Source organism: Equus quagga, chromosome 2, assembly GCF_021613505.1.
Source record: "Equus quagga isolate Etosha38 chromosome 2, UCLA_HA_Equagga_1.0, whole genome shotgun sequence".
In the NCBI taxonomy this organism is placed as follows: domain Eukaryota; kingdom Metazoa; phylum Chordata; class Mammalia; order Perissodactyla; family Equidae; genus Equus; species Equus quagga.
Window position 1 is genome coordinate 124,181,321 of NC_060268.1, and position 27,349 is coordinate 124,208,669.

The following is a 27,349-nucleotide window of genomic DNA, read 5'->3' on the forward strand; positions in this document are numbered from 1 at the left end:
GAGTTACTTTTTACTCTGTGATAGTTTCCTTTGATGTACAAAAGTTTTAATTTTGATGAAGTCCAATTTGTCTATTGTTTTCTTTTGTTGCCTGAGCCTTTAGTATCATATCTAATGTTGTGAAGGTGTTGCCCTATGTTTTCTTCTCAGAATTTTACGTCTTACGTTTAGCTCTTTGATCCATTTTGAGTTATTTTTTGTATATGGTGTTAGGTAAGGGTCCAGCTTCATTCTTTCGCATGTGGATATCCAGTTTTCCTAGCACCATTTGTTGAAAAGACTGTCCTTTCCCTATTGAATGGTCTTGTCACCTTTGTCAAAAATAATTTGACCATTTATTTCTGGGCTCTCTATTTTATTCCATTGGTCTGTTTTTATACAAGTACCACACTGATTACTGTAGCTTTGTAAGTTTTGAAATCAGGAAGTGTGAGTCCTCCAATTTTGTTCTTTTTTTAAAAGATTGTTTTCACTATTCAGGGTCCCTTGAGATTCCATATGTATCTTAGGATGGGTTTTTCTATTTCTGCAAAAAACATTATTGGGATTTTGATAGAGACTGCATTGAACCTGTAAACTGCTTTGGGTAGTATTGACATCTTAACAATATTAAGTATTCCAATCCATGAACGTGGATGCATTTCCATTTATTTATTTCTTTTTGAATTTCTTTCAGCGATGTTTTGTAGTTTTTGCTCATTTTGAAATACTTATTTAAAATGTGTTGTAGGTAAACTTTATTTGCCATCTCAAGACTATGACAGAAATGATAATTTATGAATCTTTAAAATGAACCATAAACTGAATCTTTTGATTCCCAAGTAATTGGAGAGCTTATGGTGACAGAACACTGACACTAGGAAGCAATGACTTGAGGATTCAATTTTTAAAAGATTTTAGCAAATATTTACTGACCACGTACTATAAGCCAGAACGGTAACTGTACTAGGTATTCAGAATTCAGTGGTAAGCAAAAAAGAAGTCATAGTTTCTGCTTTCATAGAGCTTATGGTATTTATGGAGTGGCCTACTGTGTGATGTTATATGCATTAAAAATATGACATAGTGTCACAATAACCTTGGTCCTCTTGATGTTTTGTTTGGTAGAGGTTGGTCCGTGAGCCCCAGAACCTGGAACACTGGCTAGACTATGGTGCTTTCTGCCTCCTAACCGAGGACAACATCAAAGCACAGGAGTGTTTTCGGAAAGCCCTTTCCCTCAACCAGAATCATATCCACAGGTATGGGTGAAGGGAGATGAGGAATGAGTAGGAGCAGATAATCTTCTATATGAAATTATCTTGATTCCATGACTGTGACATGGGACCATGTTGTTAGTCATGTTGGTGGTCTCTTCTCAGCTTGTTGCTGTGTGGTGTCCTGGCTGTCCTGATGGAGAACTATGAGCAGGCAGAAATTTTCTTTGAGGATGCTACTTGCTTGGAACCAACTAATGTTGTAGCTTGGACTTTACTTGGTATGGTATTTTCCTGTGATCTGAATGTGTTTTCTTTCATTATAAGATTCTCCCTTCCTCTTTCCATTCTTTAATGGCTCAGCATGTAGTTCTTAAACTTTGGTAAAAATGTGGGAAATGTAAGTGAAATGTTGCAATTCTATGTATATGATAGTGGGAAATTAGTCACATTTATTTCAGCATCTTTCTTTCTTCAGGGTTGTACTATGAAATTCAAAATAATGATATTCGAATGGAAATGGCATTTCATGAGGCCTTCAAACAGCTTCAGGCACAAGCACTTCAGGCACGAGTAACAAAGCAGAAGAGCACGGGTACTGTAGAGTACGTTGAAGAAGGAGGGAAAGTAGAATCCAGTTTAGGCCCATGGGGCGTCACTAATGGTTCTTCTACAACAGCAATCAAGGTGGAAGCCCCAGCAGGTAGGATCAGGGAATGGGGATGATGAGTGGCTATGGGGAAAATTACTGGCCTCGTGAATAGGACCTGGCATATAGTAAGTACCCAGTAAATATTTGTTAAATGAATAAGTATAGTTTCGAGTTGTTCCAGGAACACCAAGAAAGACTCCTTCTAAATATTTCCTCATTCGTATGATTGGAAGTCTGAAGCTCCTACTGTTGTTATTCAGTTTTGTGAATCTTAGAGAACTTACTGTCTCCATGTACCCCTAAAAAGGGGTTTCATTCTAGCAGAGTAAATTAATTTCTTTTTCTCCTCACCCTCTTCCCTATCTAAGGTCCCTCTCTTGTGATTCTTAAATTTATTTATTTATTTAGGTACTTCTTTTTTCCCTGTTCTTCATTGCCGTTCTCCTTTCCTCTACTTAAGAAAATCAATCATTCTAATCTGTTTATTATATGTGTTTTTGTTTATGTGTTTCCTGTATATGTTATTTTGTTTATGTTATTCCATATTATTATTTCGTATGCATATATTTTCAACAGCTTGTCTGAGATATAATTGACATTTCATAAACTACACATATTTAACATGTACAATTTGATAACTTTTGACGTATAAACATACCCTTGAAAACATCACAATCAAGATAATGTACATATCCCAAATCCCCAAAACTTTCCTATGTCCATTCATAGTCTCTTTCTCTTGCCCCCATTTCCAGACAATGCCAATCAGCTTTCAGTCATCATTTTAGAATTCTAGAAAGTTTCTAGAAATTTCTAGAATTAAACAGAATCACACAGTATATTTATATTTAATTTCTAGAATTAAATAGAATTGCAGTCTTTTTTCACTAATGATAATTATTTTGAGATTCAATCATGTTGTTACCTTTATGTATAACAGCAATTTATCCTTTTTATTGCTAAATAGTATTCCATTATATGGAGATACCACACTATTTTTATCTATTCACCTGTTGATACATATTTGGGTTGTTTCCAGTTTGGAACTGTTAAAATAAAGCTGCTATCAGTCTTTCATCTACAAGTCTCTGTATGGACATATACTTTCATTTCTCTTGGGTAAATACTTAGGAGTTGAATGGCTGGGACCAGGCGTTATCTAGCAGTATGTTTTTTATTTTCTAAATATTTTGGTATTTTTCCAGATATCTTTGTTTTTTATTTCTGATTTAATTTCATTGTGGTTAGAAAACATGCTTTGTGTGATTTGAATCCTTTTAAATTTATTTTGACTTGTTTTATGGTCCAGCATATGATCTATCTTGATATATATTCCATATACACTTGAAAAGAATGTGTATTCTGCATTGTTAAGTGGGGTTCTATAGATATCAATTAGGTTTAGTTAGTTGATTTTATTGTTCAGCTCTCCCATATCCTTTGCAGCTTTGTGCTCTTGAAGCTTTGTTTTAATAGTTCTTCCTGCCTCCAGTCACATTTTCTTCAATGAAGTTTATAATGTTAGTTTGACATTTAGATCTTTAACAGGATTCCATCTTTGAATGTGATACTACATAGGCATCCTGGTTTTTTTCTCCATATAAGGATGTAGTTTTTCTCAAAATCATCTATTAAACAATCATCTTTTCCTTTTGACTTAAGGAATATATGTCTCTGAGCTCTCTATTCTGTATTTTTTGTCTGATCTTAAAACAATATCACACTCTTTTTATTGCTGTGGTGCTGTGGTATGCCTTAATATCTGGTATATCAGGTTCTCCCATTTACTTGCCTTTTTTATACCTGACTTACCTATGCATGGATCTTTATTCATCTATAAAAATTTTATAGTGAGTTTATCAAGTACATTAAAAAATCCAGTTGAAATTTTTATTTGGACTGTATTGACTAATTTAGGGATAATTAACATCTTTATCTTATTAAACCATTGAATCCAAGTATGTGGAAGATCTCTCCATTTACTCAGATCATTTTCTATGTCCTTTATTAAAGTTTTAACGTTTTTTTCCATTGAGGTCCTGTTTAAGTAATTCACAGACATTTTATAGATTCCATTGATACCATAAAAGTATCTTATCTTAATTATATTTTCTTGTTAGTTATCTCTGGTATTTTTAAATTTTTGCTATTGATTTTCTACATTTTAGGTTTCAGTGTATACTATTGCTTTTTAGATTGCAATTGTATATGACAATCTTGTTTGACTGTTATTGATTCTAATAAATTATTCATTCTATTGGTTTTTTTCTAGAATATGATTATCATATCATCCGCCAATAATGATAGTGTTACCTTTGTCTCCCAATCCTCATACTACTCACGTATTTTTATTATCTCCAATAATATGTTATATATTAGTTATAGTGGTCAACCTTGTCTCCTTTCCTATCTTAAAGAGAATGAATTGAAAGTTTGTCTATTAAATATAAAATATGCTATAAGCTTTTTCTAAAAAACCTTTACAGAATTAAGGAAGATCCCTTCTATTCCAAGTTCCCAAAGAATTATTTTTATTGATAGGTGTTGGACTTTATCAAATTGTTTTTTTGCATCAGTTGAAAAAAATTAAAATTATTTTCTCCTTTCATCTATTAATATAGTAAACTACATTGATAGATTTCTTTTATGCTGAACAATCCCTGCATTCATGGGATAAATCCTATTTGATCATAATGCATTAATGTTTAGTATACCTTTGGATTTGAATAGCTAATACTTTATTTTGGATCTTTGCATCTATGTTTATAAAGGAAATAGCCTATTAGTTTCTTTTGTCATCTAGTTTTATAATCAAGATTATTAGGCAGCTTTTGTTCTTTTGCTATTCTGTATCAACTTATATATGATAGGAATTGACTTTGACTTGAGAGCTTGGCAGAAATCAACCGTAAAACAACCAGGGCCTGGGTTTTTTGGCAAGGGAGGAGTTTGACTACCATTTCATTTTCTCAATATTTAATGTATTCATGTTCTGTATTTCTTATTGTGTTATTCAGACATTTTATACCTTTTAGGAATGCATCAGGTTCATCTAGGTTTTGAAAATTTATTAAAATGTTTATTCATATTAATCTTTTGTTTTTTAATAGACTTTGTTTTTTAGAGCAGTTTTAGGTTCACAGAAAAATTGAAAGGAAGGTATAGAGATTTCTCCTATACTTCTTGCCCCCACACATGCGTAGTCTCCTCCGTTATCAACATTCCTGACATATGATGTGAAGAATCTTATCATGCTTATGTGCTGTCTGTATATCTTCTTTGGTGAGGTGTATATTAAGGTCTTTGGCCATTTTTTAATCAAGTTGTTTTCTTATTGTTTAGTTTTAAGAGTTCTTTGTATATTTTGGTTGTCTTTTATCTTATGTGTCTTTTGCAAATATTTTCTTCCAGTCGGGCTTGTTTTCTCATTCTCTTCGTATTGTCTTTTGCAGCGCATAAGTTTTTAATTTCAGTGAAGTCCAGCTTCTCAATTCTTTCTTTTGTGGATTATTCCTTTGGTCTAAAAAGTTATCACCATACCCAATGTCACCGAGGTTTTCGCTTATGTTATCTTCTAGGAGTTTTATAGTTTTTGCATTTTACATTTAATTCTATGATCCATTTTGAGATAATTTTTGTGAAAGGTGGAAGGTCTATGTCTAGATTCATGTTTTATGTATGTAGACATCCAGTTGTTCCACCACCATTTGTTGAATTCCTGTTGAATTTTGTCAGATGCTTTTTCTGCATCTATTAATATGATCATGTGATTTTTCTTCTTTAGCCTTTTGATGTTATGGATTACATTAATTGATTTTTTAATGTTCAACCAGCCTTGCATACCAGGGATAAATCCCATTTGTTTATGATATGTAATTCTTTTTACATATTGTTGGATTCAACTTGCTAATATTTTGATGAGGATTTTTAGGTCTACGTTCATGAGAGACATTAGTCTATAGTTTTTTTTCTTGTGACATCTTTGTCTGGTTTTGGTATTAGGATAATGTAGGCATTATCATTCTCCTTATAGAAGGAGTTAGGAAGTATTCCCTCTGCTTCTGTCCTCTGAAAGATATTGTATAGAAATGGTATAATTTCTTCCTTGAATGTTTGGTAGAGTTCACCAGTGAAACCATCTGGTCCTGGTGCTTTCTACATTGGAAACTTACTAATTATTGATTCAATTTCTTTAACAGATACAGTCCTATTCAGATTATTTCTTCTAGGATAAGTTTTGGAAGATTGTGTCTTTCAGGGACTTGGTCCATTTCATCTAGGTTATCAAATTTGTGGGCAGAGAAGTCTTCATAATATTCCTTTACTGTCCTTTTAATGTCCATGAGATCTGTAGTGATCTCTCCTCTTTCATTTCTAATATTAGTAATTTGAGTCCTCTCTCTTTTTTTTCTTAGTTAGCCTGGCTAGAGGCTTATTGACTTTATTGATCTTTTCACAGAACCAGCTATTGGTTTCATTATTTTTCTCTATTAATTTCCTGTTTTAGTTTGATTGATTTCTGCTCAAATTTGTATCTTTTCTTCTTCTAAAGTTTGTATTTAATTTGATCTTCTTTTTCTAGTTTCCTAAGGTGGAAACTTAGGTTGTTGATTTTAGATCTTTCTTCTTCTCTAATCTATGCATTCAATGCTATAAATTTCCCTCTAAACATTGCTTTTACTGCATCACACAATTTGATAAGCTGTGTTTTCATTTTCATTTAGTTCAAAATATTTTTTTTGTTTTTCTTGAAATTTCTTCTTTGACCTGTGCGTTATTTAGATGTTTGTTGTTTAATCTCCATGTATTTTGGGATTTTCCACCTATCTTTATGTTGTTGACTTCTAGTTTAATTCCATTATGGTTTGAGAGAAGACATTGTATGATTTCTATCCTTTTAATTTGTTAAGGTGTATTTTATGGCCAGACTCTGGTGAATGTTCTGTGTGAGCTTGAGAAGAATGTGTATTCTGCAGTTGTTGGATGAAGTAGTCTTTAGATGTCCATTATATCCTGTTGATTGATGGTATTGTTGGGTTTAACTATGTACTTAATGATTTTCTGCATGCTGGATCTGTCCATTTCTGGTAGAGGGGTGTTGAAGTCCCCAACAATATTAGTAGACTCATCTGTTTATCTTTGCAGTTCTATCAGTTTTTGCTTCACATGGTTCGACACTCTTTTGTTAGGTACATACACATTAAGGATTGTTATGTCCTCTTGGAGAATTGACTCCTTTATCATTATGTAATGCCTCTCTTTATCCTCATAACTTTCCTTGCTCTGAAGTGTGTTCTGTGTGAAATTAATATAGCTACTCCTGCTTTCTTTTGATTAATGTTAGCATGGTATTTGTTTCCCCATCCATTAACTTTTAATTTATACGTGTCTTTATATTTAAAGTGGGTTTCTAGTATACAACATATAACTAAGTCTTGTTTTTTGATCTATTCTGACCATCTCTGTCTTTAACTGGTGCATTTACACCATTGACATTCAAAGTGATTATTCATATAGATGGATTAATATATGCCATATTTGTTACTGTTTTCTAATTTTTGCCCTTGTTCTTCGTTCCTGTTTTTGTCTTCCAGTCTTTTTCTGTCTACTGTAGTTTTTATTGGGGTATAATTGACATATAATATGTTAGTTTCAGTTGTATAACATAATTTGATATTTGTATATATTGTGAAATGATCACCACAGTAAGTCTAGTTAACATCCATCACCACACATAGTTACAATTTTTTTCTTGTGATGAGAACTTTTAAGATCTATTCTCTTAGCAACTTTCAAATATACAACAGAGTATTATTAACTATAGTCATGCTGTACATTACATTCCCATGACATTTATTTTGTAGCTGGAAGTTTGTACCTTTTGACCACCTTTACCCATTTCATGCACCCCCTAACCCTCCAGCTCTGGAAATGCAATTTACCACTAGAATAGCTAAAATTAAAAAGATTGATAATATCAAGTTATGGCAAGGATGTAGAGTAGCTGTCACTCTCAAACATTTCTGGTGGGAATGCCAAATGGTACAACCACTTGGAAAAACTGACAGTTTAAAAATAAAGTTAAACATACATGTGCCAGCAGTTTCACTCTTGAGTATTTACCCAAGAAAAATGGAAACATATATCCTTGCAAAGGCTTGTACACAAATGTTAACAGATTTACTTATAGTAGGCAAAATCTGGAAACAACCCAACTGCCTATCAGTAGGCGAACAGATACTAAATTTTCTTTTATCCACACAATCAAAAACCACTCAGCAATAAAAAGAAACAAATTACTGGGGTTGGTCCCATGGCACAGCAATTAAGTTCACACGTTCCACTTCAGTAGCCCGGGGTTCGCCAGTTCGGATCCCGGGTGCGGACATGGCACCACTTGGCAAGCCATGCTGTGGCAGGTGTCCCACCTCTAAAGTAGAGGAAGATGGGCATGGATGTTAGCTCAGGACCAGTCTTCCTCAGCAAAAAGAGGAGGATTGGCAGCAGATGTTAGCTCAGGGCTAATCTTCCTCAAAAAAAAAAAAAAGAAAAAAACCAAATTACTGATACAGGAGCCAGCCTGGTGGTATAGTGGTTAAGTTTGTGTACTCCGCTTCAGTGGCCCCGGATTTGTGGGTTTGGATGTCGGGCACAGACTTACACACTGCTCATCAAGCCATGCTATAGCAGCGTCCTACATACAAAAAAAAAAAAATAGTGGAAGATTGGCACAGATGTTAGCTCAGTGACAATCTTCCTCAAGCAAAAAGAGGAGGATTGACAACAGATGTTAGCTCAGGGCCAGTCTTCTTCACACACACAAAAAATTACTGATACAACATGGATGAATCTCAAAAACAGTATGCTAAGTGAATAAGCCAGATGTAAAAGAGTACATACTGTATGATTCCATTTAAATTAAATTCTGGAAAAGGCAAAACTAATCTATATTGACAGAAAGCAGATCAGTGGTTGCCTTGGGCTAGAAGTTGGGGATTAACTACAATGAGCATGAGGCAGATTTTGGGGGTTTAGAAATCTTTTGCATCTTGATTGTAATAATGACTACATAAGTTATAAATTTGTTAAAATTCATTGAATTATATACTTAAAAGGGAATACTTTAGGGGCCAGCCTCATGGCCTAGTGGTTAAGTTTGGCTTGTCCTGCTTTGGCAGCCCAGGTTTGGATCCTGGGTGCAGACCTACACCACTCATCAGCCATGCTGTGGTGGCGACCTACACGCAAAATAGAAGATTGGCACAGATGTTAGCTCAGGGCAAATCTTCCTCAGCTAAAAAAAAAAATAAGGGGGGAAGGGGGAACACTTTATTATATGTAAATTATACCTCAGAAAAGCTGAATATTCACAGTGTTTTTCCATTAAGATCATCACTGGGGCCGGCCGGGTGGCACAGTGCTTAAGTTCGCACATTCCACTTCTCGGTGGCCCAGGGTTTGCTGGTTCGCATGCTGGGTGCGGACATGGCACTGCTTAGCAAAAGCCATGCTGTGGTAGGCGTCCCACATATAAAGTAGAGGAAGATGGGCATGGATGTTAGCTCAGGGCCAGTCTTCCTCAGCAAAAAGAGGAGGATTGGCAGCAGATGTTAGCTCAGGGCTAATCTTCCTCAAAAAAAAAAAAAAATCATCACTTAACTCCTCAATGATCAGTCTGCTGTATTTAACCACTTTCTCCTTCCTGAAATACATGTTGGATTGTCTCCTACATCTTCAACAGTTTGGGTTTCTTTCTTTTTTTTTTTTTTTAAATATTTTATTTTTTCCTTTTTCTCCCCAAAGCCCCCCAGTACATAGTTGTGTATTCTTCGTTGTGGGTTCTTCTAGTTGTGGCATGTGGGACGCCGCCTCAGTGTGGTCTGATGAGCAGTGCCATGTCCGCGCCCAGGATTCGAACCGACGAAACACTGGGCCGCCTGCAGCGGAGCGTGCGAACTTAACCACTCGGCCACGGGGCCAGCCCCCAGTTTGGGTTTCTTTTGTTAACTTCTTTTTCTTGTCACACTCATTAGATGTAATCATTTCCCAATAATACAGTCTTACTTTCTAAGAGCTCACCTACCCTCACAGTCTCCATTTCACTACTTATAACTCTCAAATTCAAATAGTTAGCTCACTACTTCCATGCTTTTGCCAATGGCACGCCCCCAGTCTTAAATGCCCCTCCCTCTCTGCCTGTCCAATTTCTACCTATTTTTCAAAGCCATATCTTTTGCTCTAGCCAAGAATGACCTCTTCCAATTCAGAAGCAGCTAGCACTGATCATTTCCTGGCTGGCGTTGATTTTTATTTTTATTTGTCAAGGATTTGTTTATTTGAGAAGCATGATGGCATGTTTAAGAGGGTCAGCAAATTATTTAACTTCTCTGTGACTCACATTGTTTAAAGGAGCATAGTAAATAAAATATTTCATAGTGTTGTGAAAAATAAATGAGATTATGCATTAAAGTCCTTAGCACAATACCTGGTATACAGTCATGCTCAGATATAGCTGTTACTGCTGCTGCTACTATTATTATCATTATTGTTATTATTATTGTTATTGTTAAGCACTGAGATAAGGTGAATAAAATTCCTGTCCTTCAGGGGTTTTAATACTATTTAAAAATATATTAAACTTCTCAACTGGATTCTTGAGATTCTAGGTTTAGCAACTAACTTTTATAATAGGTGTCTGTTTGGCATTATCATGACTAGGGATAGGAGCAGGATTGGACTGGGGGCCATAGAGACAGAAGCTGTGCTATCAGTTTAGCTTGTACTCTTTAAATTTTTCAGAAATATAAAGAGCCTGCAAAACAAGTCTGTCCTGCAATATTTAGGGAATATATTTCTTATGCTTTGAAAATTAATTATATTTTACCTTCTGTAATAAGCTTTTAATATCCAATGTAGAAAGATTTTATTTTTTTCTCATTAAAATTTAATCTATTTAGGACCAGGAGCTCCGTTATCCGTTCTAGATGAATTTCTGGAAGAATCCTCCAAACTGCAGTCTGATTCACGAGAACCTCTTTTGTCTATACAATCACAGGATCCAACTATCAGCCAAAAACTATCTAACATACTTCTCAAGGAGATACCAGCAAAAAAAGGTAATTAGGAATAAAGATTTCCACTTTAAAAAAGGATGTAAACAAACTAGACAAGGATGAAAACGCCTTTGATTACAAAACGGTGATCTTGATTGAAGTTGATTCGTTTATCAGTGATATTGCCTAAGTTCCTTCATATGAGGCTAGACTCTGAAATCCAAACTCAGTAATGCAACTCTTTCAATAAGCAAGGATTTATATTAGCTCAGAGAAGTAGCCAACTACAGACCTATGATTTTCTAACAATGATTCTTCATTTTTAGAATATCTACAGATTGTGTTCCACGTTCAGGAAGATCTGAATACTTTAAAAAACCCTTTTGTTTGGTTATGACTTGCATTTGGACCCACCAGTAGACTAACCTTGAGAAGTTTTGAGATCTCCTCTTTGGGCACCATTGCTATGGAACAATCTGTTGCTTTGCAGATTATAATCTCTCTCGTATATTACATTAGAATACTCTCCCAGCTACGTTAGTGTGTCTGAGCTTCTGACATTTTTTCCTTTACATTTAATCGTCTATTCTTTTTTCTTTAAGTAGTTTTATTGGGATTATAATGGATTATACCATTGTGTAATTTGGGGTGTACATTATTGTTTATCAACTCCTGAATACTCTTCATCATGCTCACTCCCAGCAGTCTAATTTTTATCCATCACCATACATATGTGCCCCTTTGTCCCTTTCGCCCACCCCCCAATCCCCTTCTCCTCTGGTAACCACTAACCTGTTCTCTTCATCCATGTATTTTTTATCTTCCACATATGAGTGAAATCATGCAGTATTTGTCTTTGTCTGTCTGATTTATTTCGCTTAACATCACACCCCTCAAGGTCCATCCATGTTGTTGCAAATGGGATGATTTTGTCTTTTTTATGGCTGAATAGTATTTTATTGTGTATATATGTACCACATCTTCTTTATCCATTCATCTGTAGAAGTGCACTTGGGTTGCTTCCACATCTTGGCTATTGTGAATAATGCTGCAATGAACACAGGGGTGCATAAATCTGTTTGGATCATTGATTTTGAGTTCTTTGGATAAATACCCAGTAGTGGGATGGCTGGGTCATATGGTAGTTCTATTTTTAATTTTTTGAGAAATCTCCATACTGTTTTCCATAGTGGCTGCACCAGTTTGCATTCCCACCAGGAGTGTATAAGTGTTCCCTTTTCTCCATATTCTCTCCAACATTTGTTATTTTTTGTCTTGGTAATTATAGCCATTCTGACTGGTGTAAGGTGATCTCATTGTAGTTTTGATTTGCATCTCCCTAATAATTAGTGATGTCAAGCATCATTTCATGTGTCTGTTGCCCATCTGTGTATCTCCTTGGAGTAATGTGTGTTCATATCCTCTGCCCATTTTTTGATTGGGTTGTCTGGGTTTTTTTTTTTTTTGTTGAGTTTGTATGAGTTCTTTATATATTTTGGAGATCAACCCCTTGTCTGATAAATGATTTGCAAATATTTTCTCCCAGTTGATGGGTTGTCCTTCCATTTTGTTCATGATTTCCTTTGCTTTGCAGAATCTTTTTAGTCTGATGTAGTCCCATTTGTTAACTTTTTCTTTTGTTTTCTTTGCCTGAGTAGACATGGTGTTTGAAAAGATGTTGCTAAGATCAATGTCAAAGAGTGTACTGCCTATATTTTCTTCCAAGAGTTTTAAGGTTTCAGGTCTTACATTCAAATCTTTAATCCATTTTGAGTTAATTTTTGTGTATGGCGAAAGATAATGGTCTACTTTCATTCTTTTGCAGGTGGCTGTCCAGTTTTCCCAACACCATTTATTGAAGAGACATTCCTTTCTCCGTTGTATGTTCTTGGCTCCTTTGTCAAAGATTAACTGTCCATAGATGTGTGGTTTTATTTCTGGGCTTTCAATTCTGATCCATTGGATCTGTTGGTCTGTTTTTGTGCCAGCACTAGTGTTTTGATTACTATAGCTTTCTAGTATGTTTTGACGTCAGGGATTGTCATGCCTCCAGCTTTGTTCTTTTTTCTCAGGATTGCTTTGGCTATTTGGGGTCTTTTGTTGTTCCACATACATTTTTGGATTCTTTGTTCTATTTCTGTGAAGAAAGTCATTGGGATTCTGATTGGGATAGCATTGAATCTGTAGATTGCTTTGGGTAGTATTTTAACTATGTTAACTATTTTAACTATATTAAAATGTTATTTAACTATTTATTAACATATATTTAATATGTTTATTATATGTCAAATATATATTAAATATGTATTATATTTATATTAAATGTTTTATATTATATCTATGAATGTATTAAATATATATTAAATATATATTTAATGTGTTAACATATATTTTAAAATGTTAGCATTTTAAATATGTTTATTCTTCCAACCCATGAACATGGAAAATCTTTCAATTTCTTTATGTCTTTTTCAATTTCTTTCAATAATGTCTTAGAGTTTTCAGTGCATAGGTCATTCACCTCTTTGGTTAAGTTTATTCCTAGGTACTTTATTTTTTTAGTTGCGATTGCAAATGGAATTCTATTTTTGAGTTCTCTTTCTGCAAGTTCATTATTGGAGTATAGAAAAGCAACTGATTTTTGTAAGGTGGCTCTGTACCCTGCAACTTTACTGTAGTTGTTAATTATTTATATTAGTTTTCCAATGGATTTTTTTGGGTGTTCTATATATAAGATCATGTCGTCTGCAAACAGTGAGAGTTTCACTTCTTCACTGCCTGTTTGGATTCCTTTTATTCCTTTCTCTTGCCTAATTGCTCTGGCCAAAACCTCCAGTACTATGTTGAATAAGAGTGGTGATAGAGGGCATCCTTTTCTCATTCCTGTTTTCATGGGGACGGCGCTCAGTTTTTGCCCATTGAGTATGATGTTGGCTGTGGGTTTGTCATATATGGCCTTTATTATGTTGAGGTAATTTCCTTCTACCCCCATTTTTGTTAAGACTTTTTATCATAAATGGCTGTTGGATCTTGTCAAATGCTTTCTCTGCATCTATTGAGATGATCATGTGGTTTTTATTCCTCAGTTTGTTGATGTGGTGTATCACGTTGATTGATTTGCGGATGTTGAACCATCCCTGTGTCCGTGGTATGAATCCCACTTGATCATGGTGTATGATCCTTTTGATGAATTGCTGAATTTGGGTCACCAAAATTTTGTCGAGAATTTTTGCATCTATGTTCATCAGTGATATTGGCCTGTAGCTCTCCTTTTTTGTGCTGTCCTTGTCAGGCTTTGGTATCAGAGTGATGTTGGCCTCGTAGAATATGTTAGGAAGTGTTCCATCCTCCCTAATTTTTTTGGAATAGCTTGCAAATGGTAGGTATTAAATCCTCTCTGAAAGTTTGGTAGAATTCCCCAGGAAAGCCATCTGGTCCTGGGGTTTTATTCTTTGGGATGCTATTGATGGCTGTTTCAATCTCTTTCCTTGTGATTGGTCTGTTCAAATTGTCTGCTGCTTCTTGAGTGAGCTTTGGGAGATTGTAGGAGTCCAAGAATTTATCCATTTCCTCTAGGTTATCCATTCTGTTGGCATATAGTTTTTCGTAGTATTCTCTTATAATCCATTGTATTTCTGCAGAGTCTGTTGTTATTTCTCCTCTTTCATTTCTGATTTTGTTTATTTGAGCTTTCTCCCTTTTTTTCTTTGTAAGACTGGCTAGGGGTTTGTCAATTTTATTTATCTTCTCAAAGAACCAGCTCTTTGTTTCATTGATCCTTTCTACTGCCTTTTTTGTTTCAATAGCATTTATTTCTACACTGACTTTTATTATTTCTCTCCTTCTGCTGACTTTGGGCTTTGTTTGTTCTTCTTTCTCTAATTCAGTTAGGTGTAATTTGAGATTGCTTATTTGGGATTTTTCTTGTTTGTTAAGGTGTGCCTGTATTGCGATGAATTTCCCTCTTTAATATAGATTTTGCTGCATTCCGTATGAGTTGGTATGCCATGTTATCATTTTCATTTGTCTCCAGATATTTTTTATTTCTTCTTTAATTTCTTCAATGGTCCGTTGCTTCTTCAATAGCATACTGTTTAGTTTCCACATCTTTGTCCCTTTCTCAGCTTTTTTCTTGTAATTAATTTCTAGCTTTATAGCATTATGATCAGAGAAGATGTTTGTTATCATTTCTATTTTTTAAAATTTATAGAGGCTTGCCTTGTTTCCCAACATATGGTCTCTCCTTGAGAATGTTCTGTGTGCACTTGAGAAGAATGTGTGTTCTGCTGTTTTTGGATGGAGTTTTCTATATATGTCTATTAAGTCCAACTGTTTTAGCTTTTTGTTTGATTCCACTGTTTCCTTGTTGATGTTCTGTCTGGATGATCTGTCCAATGACGTGAGTGGGATGTTGAGGTCCCCTACTATTATTGTTTTATTTTTGATATCTTCTTTTAGGTTTGTTAATAATTGCTTTATGAACTTTGGTGCTCCTGTGTTGGGTGCATGGATATTTATAAGCATTATTTCCTCTTGATGGAGTGTCCCTTTGATCATTATATATTGCCCCTCTTTGTCTCTCTTTACCTGCCTTATCTTGAAGTCTGTTTTGTCTGATATAAGTATTGCAACACCTGCTTTCTTTTGTTTGCTATTAGCTTGGAGTATCATCTTCCACCCCTTCACTCTGAGCCTGTGTTTGTCATTGGAGCTGAGATGTGTTTCCTGGAGGCAACAAATTGGTGGATCTTGTTCTTTAATCCGTCTTGCCACTCTGTGTCTTTTTATTGGAGAGTTTAATTAGTTTACATGGAGGTTGATTATTGATGTATGAGGGCTTAATGCTGTCATTATATCACTCATTTTCCAGTTTTCCTGCATTTCCTTTGTTTCTTGTCCTGTTTGTTTTGGTCTACCCATTGGATTATGCAGTTTTTTATGCTGTGTTTCTTTGTTTTTTCCTTATTGATTTTTTATGTCTCAGCTCTGCTTTTCAGTTTGGTGGCTACCCTGAAGTTTGTATTCAGAATCTCATGCATAACATAGTCCATTTTCTTTTCTTTTCTCTTTTTTTGAGGAAGATTAGCCCTGAGCTAACTACTGCCAGTCCTCCTCTTTTTTGCTGAGGAAGACTGGCCCTTGGCTAACATCTGTGCCCATCTTCCTCTACTTTATATGTGGGACACCTACCACAGCATGGCATGCCAAGCGGTGCCATGTTCACACCCAGGATCCTAACCGGTGAACCCTGGGCCACTGAGAAGCAGAACATGCGAACTTAACCACTGCACCACCGGGCCAGCACCAACATAGTCCATTTTCTGATGGCCTCTTATTTCCTTAGTCTAAACTGATTCCATCCCTTTCCTCCTCCCCTCCTAAGTTATTATTCTCATATCTTATTCCAACTTGTGTTTTGAGTTTGTGATTAAAGTGACAAGATTGTCTTTCTTTTTGGTGTTTTCCTTTCCTTTAGACTAATGCTATCGTTGAATATTTGCTGTCCTATTCTGATCCTATCTATCTATTTGTCTCCTTACTCTGTGTTTTGTGACCCCTTTCTCCCTTTTTTTCATTTTTTCAGGTATGAGGGCCTTCTTGAGGATTTCTTTTAAGGGAGGGAGTCTCGTGGCTACGAAGTCCCTTAGCTTTTGTTTGTCTGGGAAAGATTTAATTTCTCCCTCATATGTGAAGGATATTTTTGCTGGATAGAGTATCCTCAGCTGAAGACTTTTATCTTTTAAAGTTTTGAATATGTCATTCCATTCTATCCTAGCTTGTAAGGTTTCTGCAGAGAAACCTGCTGAAAGTCTTATAGGGGTTCCTTTGTAGGTTATTTTCTTCTGCCTTGCTGCCCTGAGTATTCCTTCTTTGTCATTCATTTTTGCCAGTTCTACTACTATATGCCTTGCTGTAGGTCTTTTTACATTGACAAATCTAGGAGACGTGAAAGCTTCCTCCACACACATTTCCCTCTCATTCCCTAGATTTGGGAATTCTCTGCTATTATTTCTTTGAGCACGCTTTCTGCTCCATTCTCCTTCTCTTCACCTTCTTGAATACCTATGATTCTTATGTTGCATTTCCTCATTGAGTCAGATATTTCTTGGAGACTTTCTTCATTTCATTTTAGTCTCAGTTCTCACTCCTCCTCTGTCTGGAGCAATTCAACATGTCTATCTTTGATTATGCTGATTTGCTCCACTATGGTGTCCACACAAGCATTCAGGGAATCCATATTTTGTTTTATTTCTTCCATTGTGTCTTTCATATCTAGTATTTCTGATTGATTCTTCTTTATAGTTTCAATCTCATTTGTGAAGTAGCTCCTGAACTCGTTGAATTGTTTCATTATATTCTCTTTTACTGCATTGAGTTTTTTGACGATAGCTATCTTTAATTCATTGTCTTTTAGTTTACTTATTTCTGCGTCCTCAGGACTGAATTCTGGGTATTTATGGTTTTCTCTCTGTTCTGGAGATTTGATGAACTGCCTGATATTGGAAGAACAGGGTTTTCCCATTGTGATATTATTCGATTGCACTTACAGCCTATCACCACTGGATGGGGGTTGAGAGCTGCATATTCCGGGCCCTCCGCTTTCAGCTGAGATGGCACAGCGTGGGTTTGGAGAGGGGTACTTTCTGCTGTGGTCCCATTTCCCGATTAGCTCTCACTATCTGGTCTCCTGGGGTCTTGGCTTGATGAAGTCACCCCTGCGTGAAAGCTTTTGACCCATTAGAGGGCTTCCCCCTAGGCTGCAATGGCCCTAGGGACTCCTGGGGGATCCTGCAGACGTGCAGCCCCTCCCCCACTCCTTCCCTCACAGAGCCTCCTGAGGCAGCGGCCATAGTCTTTAGGAGAGGGAGCGAAGTGAGCGAAGTTCCCTCTTACCCTGTCCCAGCTCCTCTGCGGGGGGCTCCAGCCTCTCCACGCTCAGTCGTGTGGCTGCCATGACTCTCCGAGGATTCCTGTGCTTTTAGGTTATTTTCTGTTGGAATATGGTTACTCTTTTTTGTTGTATGTTGGAGGGGAGAGAGTCCCGGGCAAGCTCACTCCACCATGACACTGACATCACTCCCTAATATTTTTTTCTTTATCATTAACTTTTGCCATTTTTACCATTAAATGCCTTGAAGAAGGTCTTTTAGCATTGATGAAGTTGGGCATTCTATTAGCTTCATTTATTTCTAAATCCTGAACCACCCCCACGTTTGGGAAGTTCTCAGAAATTATTTTGTTGAACAAGCTCTCTGCTCCTTTATCCCTCTCTTCTCCCTCTGGATTACCTATAATCCTTATGTTGCTTTTCCTTATTGAGTCAGATATTTCTCAAAGAATTCCTTCATTTTTTAAAAACCTTGGTTCTGTCTCCTCCTCCACCTATAGAATTTCTACATTTTTATCCTCTGGAAGACTAATTCTTTCCTCCATAAGATCTGTTCTATTTCTTAATGATTCTAGATTATTTTTATTTCATTATTTTTTTTTCATATCCAGAATTCCTGCTTGATTTTTTTTCATAGTTTCAATCTCTTAGGTGAAGAGATTCATTTTACTGCTGAGCTTCTTGAATTGTCTTTCTATGTTTTCTTGTAAGTCATTGAGTTTCCTTATGACAGGTATTTTGAATTCTCTGTCACTTAGGTTGTAAATTTCTGTGTCTTCAGGGTTGGTTTCTGGAGAATTGTCATTTTGTTTCTGGTCTGAATTGTTGCTGCAGTTTCTTATGGTGCTTGATGAACTAATCTTTTGTCCAGGCATTTGTGGCATTCTTAGGTCAGAGATTCCACCTGTTACCCCTAGGGGGAAGCAGGAGCAGAGTTTCTGGCCCCACCCTGTCTGCTGGAGGCTGTGGGTCTATTATGGGTGCTTGCCCTAGCCTGGGGTGTGTTCAGGTGCTTGTGTGGACTGTGCTTGGTGGGCGGGGCTTCCTTGCTGGACAGAGCTAAGGCCACTCTTTGGTGCCTCAGGGGCACTATGAACTCCCCCACCCCACCAGGAAAGTGATCACCAGCAGGCTAAAAGGTACCGCTGCCTCTTCCCACAGCTGCCCAGGACACGTTCCCTCTTTGGGGGCTCAGCAGCACTATGAGTGCTTGGGCATGCAGGCCTGGGCTGTGTTTGCCCCAGTGTATAGATCTGTTGCGGTCTCTCCTTGAGGTGCACAGGGCTGCTGTGCTTGGCAGGTAGGGCTTTCTCTCTGGGACCCAGGCTAGGGCCATTCCTTGGCACTGCAGGGGCACAATGAACTCCCCTTCCCCACCAGGAAGGTGAACCCCAGCAGGCTCAAGGTTGTGGCACCACTTCCCACAGCCTCCCAGGACACATTCCCTCTTTCAGGGCTCAGCAGCACTATGAGTGCTCACTTGAGCCAGGGGTGTGCTTGCCCTATTGTGTAGATTTGCTGTGGTCTCATTTGCAGTCCATGGGGCCACTGTGCTTGGTGGGCAGGGCTTCCTTGCTGGGTCCCAGGCTAGGGTTGCTCCTTGGTGGCACAGGGGCCTGGTGGGCTCCTCCTCCTCACCAGGAGAGCAAGAGTGATCACGAGTGCAGGCAGGGGTTACCACCGCCTCCTCCTACTGTCGCCCCAGTGCTTGTTCCCACTTTTGGGGTGCTTGCACATCAGGCTGAAAAGCAATTTGTGTGTGCACAGGGCTACTTGGGGAGAACAGGACATGCTCACCTATCTCTTCCACTTCCTGGGGGACCAGTCCGTCCACCTTCAGATGTATAGCTGCATGTGTCTCTCAGTTGTCCTCTTGTGCTTTGTGGGCTTCCTCCATTGATCAGTGAATGTCCATGTAGTTGTAGTTCAAAAGAGGGGGAGACAAAGGAAACAGCTCACTCTGCCATGTTGCTAATGTCAATCCTCTAATCGTCTATTCTTATAATATTTTCAGAAACATCAAAATGTCAAGATTCATCGACTTTTCTGCATCCCACCACTTATGGTATTTCCCAAACTCCTACTACCATCTTCATGGAAACCATACGCTTCTTGATGAAGGTCAATGCTGTGCAGGTCAGAATATTTGGAAAAGAGCAAACAGATGGAAAGATTTTAGTGAACTACTTATTCTATCCATAGTGCTATCTTTGCAAGCTTAAATATGTATGATGCAGGCACCAGCCCTGTGGCCAAGTGGTTAAGTTCACATGCTCTGCTTCGGTGGCCTGGGGTTTTGCTGTTTTGGATCCTGGGCATGGACATGGCACCACTCATCAGGCCATGCTGAGGTGGTGTCCCACATAGCATAACTAGAGGCACTTACAACTAGAGTATACAGCTATATACTGGAGGGCTTTGGGGAGAAGAAGAAAAAAAATATATGTATGAGGCAGAAATCAAATATGCTTTTGAGAGCACACCATAGGCCCAATGGGATGAACATCCAAATATGAATCATTCTCTGCAGAGAGCATCAAAAGACTTCATTGCAAGCATACTCCCTCTAGAATACCATCAGAAGCAAAATCAGACTCTAAGTCATATGTAGCCTGATGCCACTTTATTACAGGAACTTATATGAGTGTTGGGGGTTCATAGGAGCCTAATTGTGCCCTTCTTCCCTTCTAGGTTCTGAGCCAATTGGAAACAGATACACAGTGCTATATGGGGGCATAAATATATTAAATTTTTTTATTGGTAATACTGGGCTAGAGATGTGGTTGGTTCCAGATTTGACTTACCCATGCAGTCACAGGTGGAACAGCTGGAGAATTGCAGCCTCCTTCCTCTCAGAGAATAAGAGCATCCTGTGAGGTCTACCTACCATATGGGAAACAAAAATATATCCATGAAGCAAGAAGTAGGAAAGAGAGAAAGATCCAGGAGCCAAGAGAGTTTGCCCTGCAGAGTGCACCCTCCACTTGAGGGTAGACAACCTCAAGAAAGGGCAAGAATTATGAACTGTGCAGGAGTGGGCCACATTAAACCTTTCCCAATAGAGACACAGGCTCTCTGCCTCCCTTATAAGTCAGTATCCACCCATGTCAAACAGCCACAATGCAGGTAGAGGGAACAGCTGCTGAGCCTCCTCCTAATATTTTCCAAAGAAGTGTTAGTGGAAATTTCAAATTATAGGCTGAGATGGAAACAGAGAGACAGGAAAAGAAGGATTTCCTTGTCTGCTTAGCAAGGACATATGATTTTGTCAAATTTGCAGGCCTTATGTAGTATTAAAAACAAAGAATAGCCCAAAGTATAAAACTGGTGAACATAAGAAATGTTTGAGAGTGTGTCAGAAACAAACATTTATGCTTCTAAGATCCTAAGTCTAGAATTTTAGAAAGGAAAGTTTTGCCTCACTTAAGTTTCCTTACAATTACAGCTTCCCGAAAATGTTACCTCATGTGTAAATGGGGTGGTTGATGAAGTGCCTTTGTCTGTTGCGTAACAGATACAGGCTAAAACCCATCTAGTGTGATGGCCAGCAACACCAGAATGGTGCAACACTGCAGATTATTCACTTGGAAATGCCTACATTTGGTGACTAAGTGAATAGCTGGTAAGGGAACCATGATATGCTGAATGTTTATAATTCACCTCTAACCTTTTGAAGTTGATAATCATTTCATTCTATAATATGTTCCTTATTTTATTTTATTTTTTTGAGGAAGATTAGCCCTGAGCTAACTGCTGCCAATCCTCCTCTTTTTGCTGAGGAAGACTGGCCCTGAGCTAACATCCGTGCCCATCTTCCTCTACTTTATATGTGGGACGCCTACCACAGCATGGCTTGCCAAGCGGTGCCACGTCTGCACGCGGGATCCGAACTGATGAACCCCAGGCTGCCAAAGTGGAATGTGCACATTTAACTGCTGTACCACCGGTCCAGCCCCTATAATATGTTCCTTATTATTTATTACCAGAGACAGAATCTTCAAGCACGACAACTGTGGAACTGACATAATGCAGCTATTTTACACGTTCCTCATAATGTGATTTTTTCCTTGCAGTATGTGCATAGAGTGCTTGCACATGAGCTGTTATGCCCTCAAGGAGGCCCCAGCTGTGAGTATTATTTGGTGCTGGCCCAGACACACCTTCTCAAGAAGGACTTTGCCAAGGCAGAGGAATACCTTCAACAAGCAGCCCAGATGGACTACCTGGTAATAACTTTTGCTAGGGCCCCTTGAGTGTAGTTTGGAGAAGGGGCAAGCAAGCTTTCTTAAAGGTGGTGATGTCACCCACAGGTAGATTTCTGGTTACCAGAGGTGTGGGTCATCAACTGTCAGAAAACTCATCAATCTATTTCCTCCCATTTGTTTTTATTAAGCAATCATGAGTTTTGCAAAGGGCAGAGAAAAGGCTAACGACAGCTCTTTATCAGATGGTTTATCTATTTCAAGTTTTCTGGATTTCTGTTTTCTCATTATGAATACTATCATGGTTATGCTTGAATGTTTTTCTCAATATTTACCCCCAAGACAAAATGGCTTTGAAAAATGCAAGAAAGAAGTGAGAGGGCATACCTAGAAAAATATCTCCCAATGCTGAATGGCCCTCTTTCTAATTGAGTGCTATTAGAAAAAGAAAATGGACTTAATCTAAATTTAAATGTTAAACAAAGATCATTAATGTACTTGTAAATATCACCTCATCTCATGTACTACTTGTTCTTCACTTTCTCAGAACCCTAACGTCTGGGGCGTGAAGGGCCATCTCTATTTTCTGAGTGGAAATCATGCTGAGGCCAAGGCATGTTATGAGCGAACCATTAGTTTTGTAGTGGATGCTGCTGAGATGCACTTCATCTTCCTGAGACTGGGGCACATCTATCTGGAAGAGAAAGAGGTGAGGGATAGAGGATAGAGAGTAACTATGTAAATCAGGTCATGGTCTGGGACCTGATAACACTTCAAGCATTAACATCCATCTATGTGGACTAAAAACAGTAATATGATAATGACAGTTTTACATCCAAAGGTAAAGTGACTTGCCCCACATCAGATAACTACTAATTAATAGAAGCAAGATTCAAACCCAGGCAGTCTATTACTAGAGTCTGTGGTTTTAACCATTATGCTACTAAAAAGTTAAGACCTCAGTAAATGTTATTTTAGCTAAGTTTCTTTTATTAGCAGTAGTAGAAACATTCTTAGCTTGAGTTAACTAACAAAGTTTCATGGGCTTCAAAAGAACTTCTCCAAACTTCCTCCTCAAAACGAAGGGTTACATTTAACTCAGCTAAACCCATTCCACAGGTCACTCTGACCTGGCTCGTTAGCAATTCCTCTCCATATTTTAGGAAGTACCCCAAGGTCTTCTAAAAGAAACTTTCTTTTATGGAAAATTTCAAATACATACAAAGAAAACACAATACAGTCATTCATTGCTTAATGATGGGGATATATTCTGAGAAATGTGTCATTAGGCGATTTTATCATTGTGCAAACATCATAAAGTGTACTTATACAAACCTAGTTGGTATAGCCTACTACACGCCTAGGCTATATGGTACTAATCTTATGGAACCACCATCGTATATGTGGTCCGTCATTGACTGAAACATTGTTATGCAGCACATGACTGTAGTAGGGTGAAGCAACATGGACACATCATCCCACTTCAACGGTTATCAACATTCTGCCAAAGGCCTTTTGATTCCATGCTTTTGTTTTGATTTCATTTCATTTCTCCCCACATGGCACCCAATCCTCTTTCTATTTAAAATGAAACAAAAAGAGCAAGAAGAAGTTACAATGCCTTATAATTTAAGTAAGAAGCCTCACATAGGCTTGAGAGAGAAAAATCACTATCGTATTGCAGTGAAGTAAATAAGAAAAAGTTTTCTTCTGATGTCATTGCAAGCTGCATCTTCACAGGGCTGCTGACTTACACAGTCGCTTTGCAAACAGTTCCTAGGCTATTTGCTGAGGCTCAGCTATAGTTCCATCTCTCACATTGGAGATACAAGACAAGGAGTGGTCCTTTGAAGGCTACCTCTTTTGGAAGATTTTTTTTTTCGTTTTTCTAAATGTCTCCTACTACTGAGAGCTTCTAAGAGCTTTTAGAATAAGAGAACAGACTCTCAGAATAATGAGCCTCTATCAACTATACCCCTTAGTTCAGAGTTTCTATATCTGTCATCCCACCATATGATGTCACTTTTAGTTTAAAGGTGGTAATCCACAAAATCTGAGTAGAATTCAGGTAATCATTGTGGTTACCCAACACTGTCAATATACCTCCATGCCTCAACTCTTATAAAGACTATGAACATCTTTGGAACTGCTTTCACATCAAAGTCTGCCCTTTAATTTGATCTATCCTTCTCCTCACACAAGTCTTCTTGTGATAGCTCCCTTAAAATAGACGTAAAAATATAATCCAAGTCCAGAATAGCCAACACAATATTGAAAGAGAAACAGAAATGTGGAGGACTGACCCTACCTGACCTCAAGACTTACTATAAAGCTACACTAGTCAAGACAGTATGGTATTGCTGAGAGAATAGACAAATAGATCAGCAGAACAGAATAGAGAACCTGGAAATAGACCCACATAAATATAGTCAACTAGTCTTTGACAGAGGAGCAAAGGCAATACAATGGAACAAAGATAGTCTTTTCAATAAATGATGGTAGAACAAGCAGACATCCACACAAACAAAAATGAAGCTAGGGGCCAGCCCCGTGGCCTAGTGGTTAAGTTTGCATGCTCCACTTCTGTGGCCTGGGGTTTCACTGCTTGGGATCCTGAGTGCAGACATGGCACCGCTCATCAAGCCGTGCTGAGGTGGAGTCCCACAGAGCACAAGCAGAAGGACCTACAACTAGAATATACAACTATGTACTGTGGGGCTTTGGGGAGAAGAAGCAGCAAAATAAATGAATCTAGACACAGACCTTACACCCTTCACAAAAATTAACTCAAAATGGATCATAGACCTAAATGTAAAATGTAAAACTATAAAATGCCTAGAAGTTAACATAACCTACATGACATTGGATATGGTGATGACTTTTTAGATACAACACCAAAGCCGTGATTCATGAAAAAAAAAATTGATGTTGGACTTCATTGAAATTAAAAATTTGATGTTCTGCAAAAGACAATGAAGAGAATGAGAAGACAAGCCGCAGACTGGGAGAAAATATTTGCAAAAGACACATTTGAAAAAGGACTGTCATCCAAAATATACAAAGAACTCTTAAAACTCAACAATAAGAGAACAAACAACCTGATTAAAAAATGGCACAAAGACCTTAAAAGACACGTCACCAAAGAAGATATACAGACAGCAAATAAGCAAAAACACATTCCACATTATATGTCATCTGGGAAATGCAAATTAAAATAACAATGAGATACAACTACACACCAAAATCTGGCCAAAATCTGGAACACTGGCAACATCTAATGCTGGCGAGGATGTAGAGCAACAGGAACACTTATTCATTGCTGGTGGGAATGAAAAATGGTACAGCCACTTTGGTAAACAGTTTGGCGATTTCTTACAAAACTAAAAATATTCTTACCATACAATGCAGTTATTTTGCTCCTTGGTATTTACCCAAACGAGTTGAAAACTTATGTCCACACAAAAGCTTGCACACAGATGTTTATAGTAGCTTTATTCATAATGGCCAACTTGGAAGCAACCAAGATGTCCTTCAGTAGGTGAATAAATAAACTGTGATACATCCAGACAATAGAATATTACTCAGCACTAATAAGAGATAAGCCATGAAAAAACATAAAGTAACCTTAAATGTATATTACTAAGTAGAAGAAGACAGTCTGAGAAGGCTACATACTGCATGATTCTAACAGTATGACATTCTGGAAAAGGCAAAGCTATGGACACAGTAAAGAGATCAGTGGTTTCAAGGGGTTGGGGGAAGTGCACTGATCAATAGATGGAGCACACCAGATTTTTATGGCAGTGAAAATACTCTAATGATGGAACATGTCGTTATACGTTTGTCCAAAGCATAAAATGTACAATACCAAAGATGAATCCCAAGATAAACTATGGATTTTGGGTGATGATGATGTGTCACTGTAGGTTCATTAGTTGTAACAAAGGTACCACTCTGGTGGGGGATATTGATAATGGGAGAGGCTATGCACGTGTGGGGACACAGAGTATATGGGAAATCTCTGTACTTTCCTTTCAATTTTGTTGTGAACCTAAAACTGCTCTAAAAATTGTCTTAAAAAACATATAATCTAAGGACTCATTTAACTCAGATTAGTCTGGAGTGCAACTACAGAAGTCCCATTATTATCCTAACAATGCAGTGTTTGAAGCTTCCAGAAGAACAATAGCTTAGTGGTGCTTTCTTCCTACAGTACGAAAAGGCAAAGAAAACCTACCTGCAAGCCTGTAAGAGATCAGCTTCCTGCCTTACCTGGCTTGGACTGGGAATTGCCTGTTATCGGGTAAGAGGATAAAGGCTTGAGACTAGGCCTTCACACAGCTGACCTTGATTCCTTGGTCTTCCAGGCACCCTGGGAATTTGTGATGATGGTGGGATGGCAATCGGGGCAGCCTTCTCTGGTGAATAGTTGCTCTTCAAAGTTGTTCAGTAGACTGAAGGTCAAGCTGAACTAGAAAAATAAAACATTCTTTCAAAATCCCACAAAAGCCTGAATCAGGAAGCTATGTAATAAGAAGTTTCATGTTATTTGGTACAGAAGCTCATAGTTTTATGATGTTATCTGTAAGAAAAAAAGTGGTATGAGATCCGAAGAATCTACTCAATTTAATTAAAGAAATTAACTGGTATTTATTAAGCTCTGTGGTCCTTCTGTATTCAGGAGGAGCTGCTACTACAGCTTTTGGTAGACCTTTTGCTCCACCAGCCCTAAAAACTCCCTAGTCACTCTTCCCTCCTTTTTTCCAATCTTTGAAAGAGGCGTACGTCCTGCTGTTCTTGTCTAATTTCTTCATGTGTATTCTTGATTCTGTCTCGCTCCTTTTTTCCTAATACTTGATTGTCTTCATTTTTTTCTTTCTCCTTGATTTACATTTTTAACTTTTCCTTCTCAATCAGCTGTTTCCCCATACTTTTCCCTAATTAAACAACAACAATAACAACAGCCTTCCTGGTTCTCACCCTTAACCAAGAGTTGTCTATATTCTTTGTCTCTTCTTCCTCATTGCTGTTTTTTTAGCCATAAAGGTAATATATGTTCATTATAGAAAATTTGGAAGATGCACAATATGAAGAAAACGTAAATGTATTCATAATCCCACTACTCAGTGATAGCTACTGTTAACATTTGAATGTATTTTCCTCCAGTCTTTTATCATATATATATGAAGGCAATTTTAATGTATAAAGTTGTAAATAATATATTTACTGCTTTGTAATCTTTTTTCTTCTTAACAATATGGCATTCGTATCTTCTCACATCACCAAATAGTCTAAAACATGAGTTTTGATGACGGCGTAGTGTTCCCTGGTTTTGATGTTTAAGTAAGGTGACCATG

At 37.5% G+C, this 27,349-nt stretch overlaps 1 protein-coding gene across 8 annotated transcripts in view; it reads left to right on the top strand.

Annotated features, from left to right (window-relative positions):
* The window catches only part of CFAP70 (cilia and flagella associated protein 70), a 139,512-nt gene that overhangs the window by 97,412 nt on the left and 14,751 nt on the right, over window positions 1-27,349 (top strand). For all 8 annotated transcript variants that reach the window (XM_046655209.1, XM_046655213.1, XM_046655207.1 and 5 more), the window contains 8 exons: window positions 1,108-1,241; window positions 1,362-1,477; window positions 1,675-1,899; window positions 10,806-10,964; window positions 19,805-19,926; window positions 21,864-22,016; window positions 22,540-22,701; window positions 26,206-26,295. In XM_046655209.1, coding sequence (XP_046511165.1) covers window positions 1,108-1,241; window positions 1,362-1,477; window positions 1,675-1,899; window positions 10,806-10,964; window positions 19,805-19,926; window positions 21,864-22,016; window positions 22,540-22,701; window positions 26,206-26,295 — 1,161 coding nt within the window. The remainder of the gene's footprint in view (window positions 1-1,107; window positions 1,242-1,361; window positions 1,478-1,674; window positions 1,900-10,805; window positions 10,965-19,804; window positions 19,927-21,863; window positions 22,017-22,539; window positions 22,702-26,205; window positions 26,296-27,349) is intronic.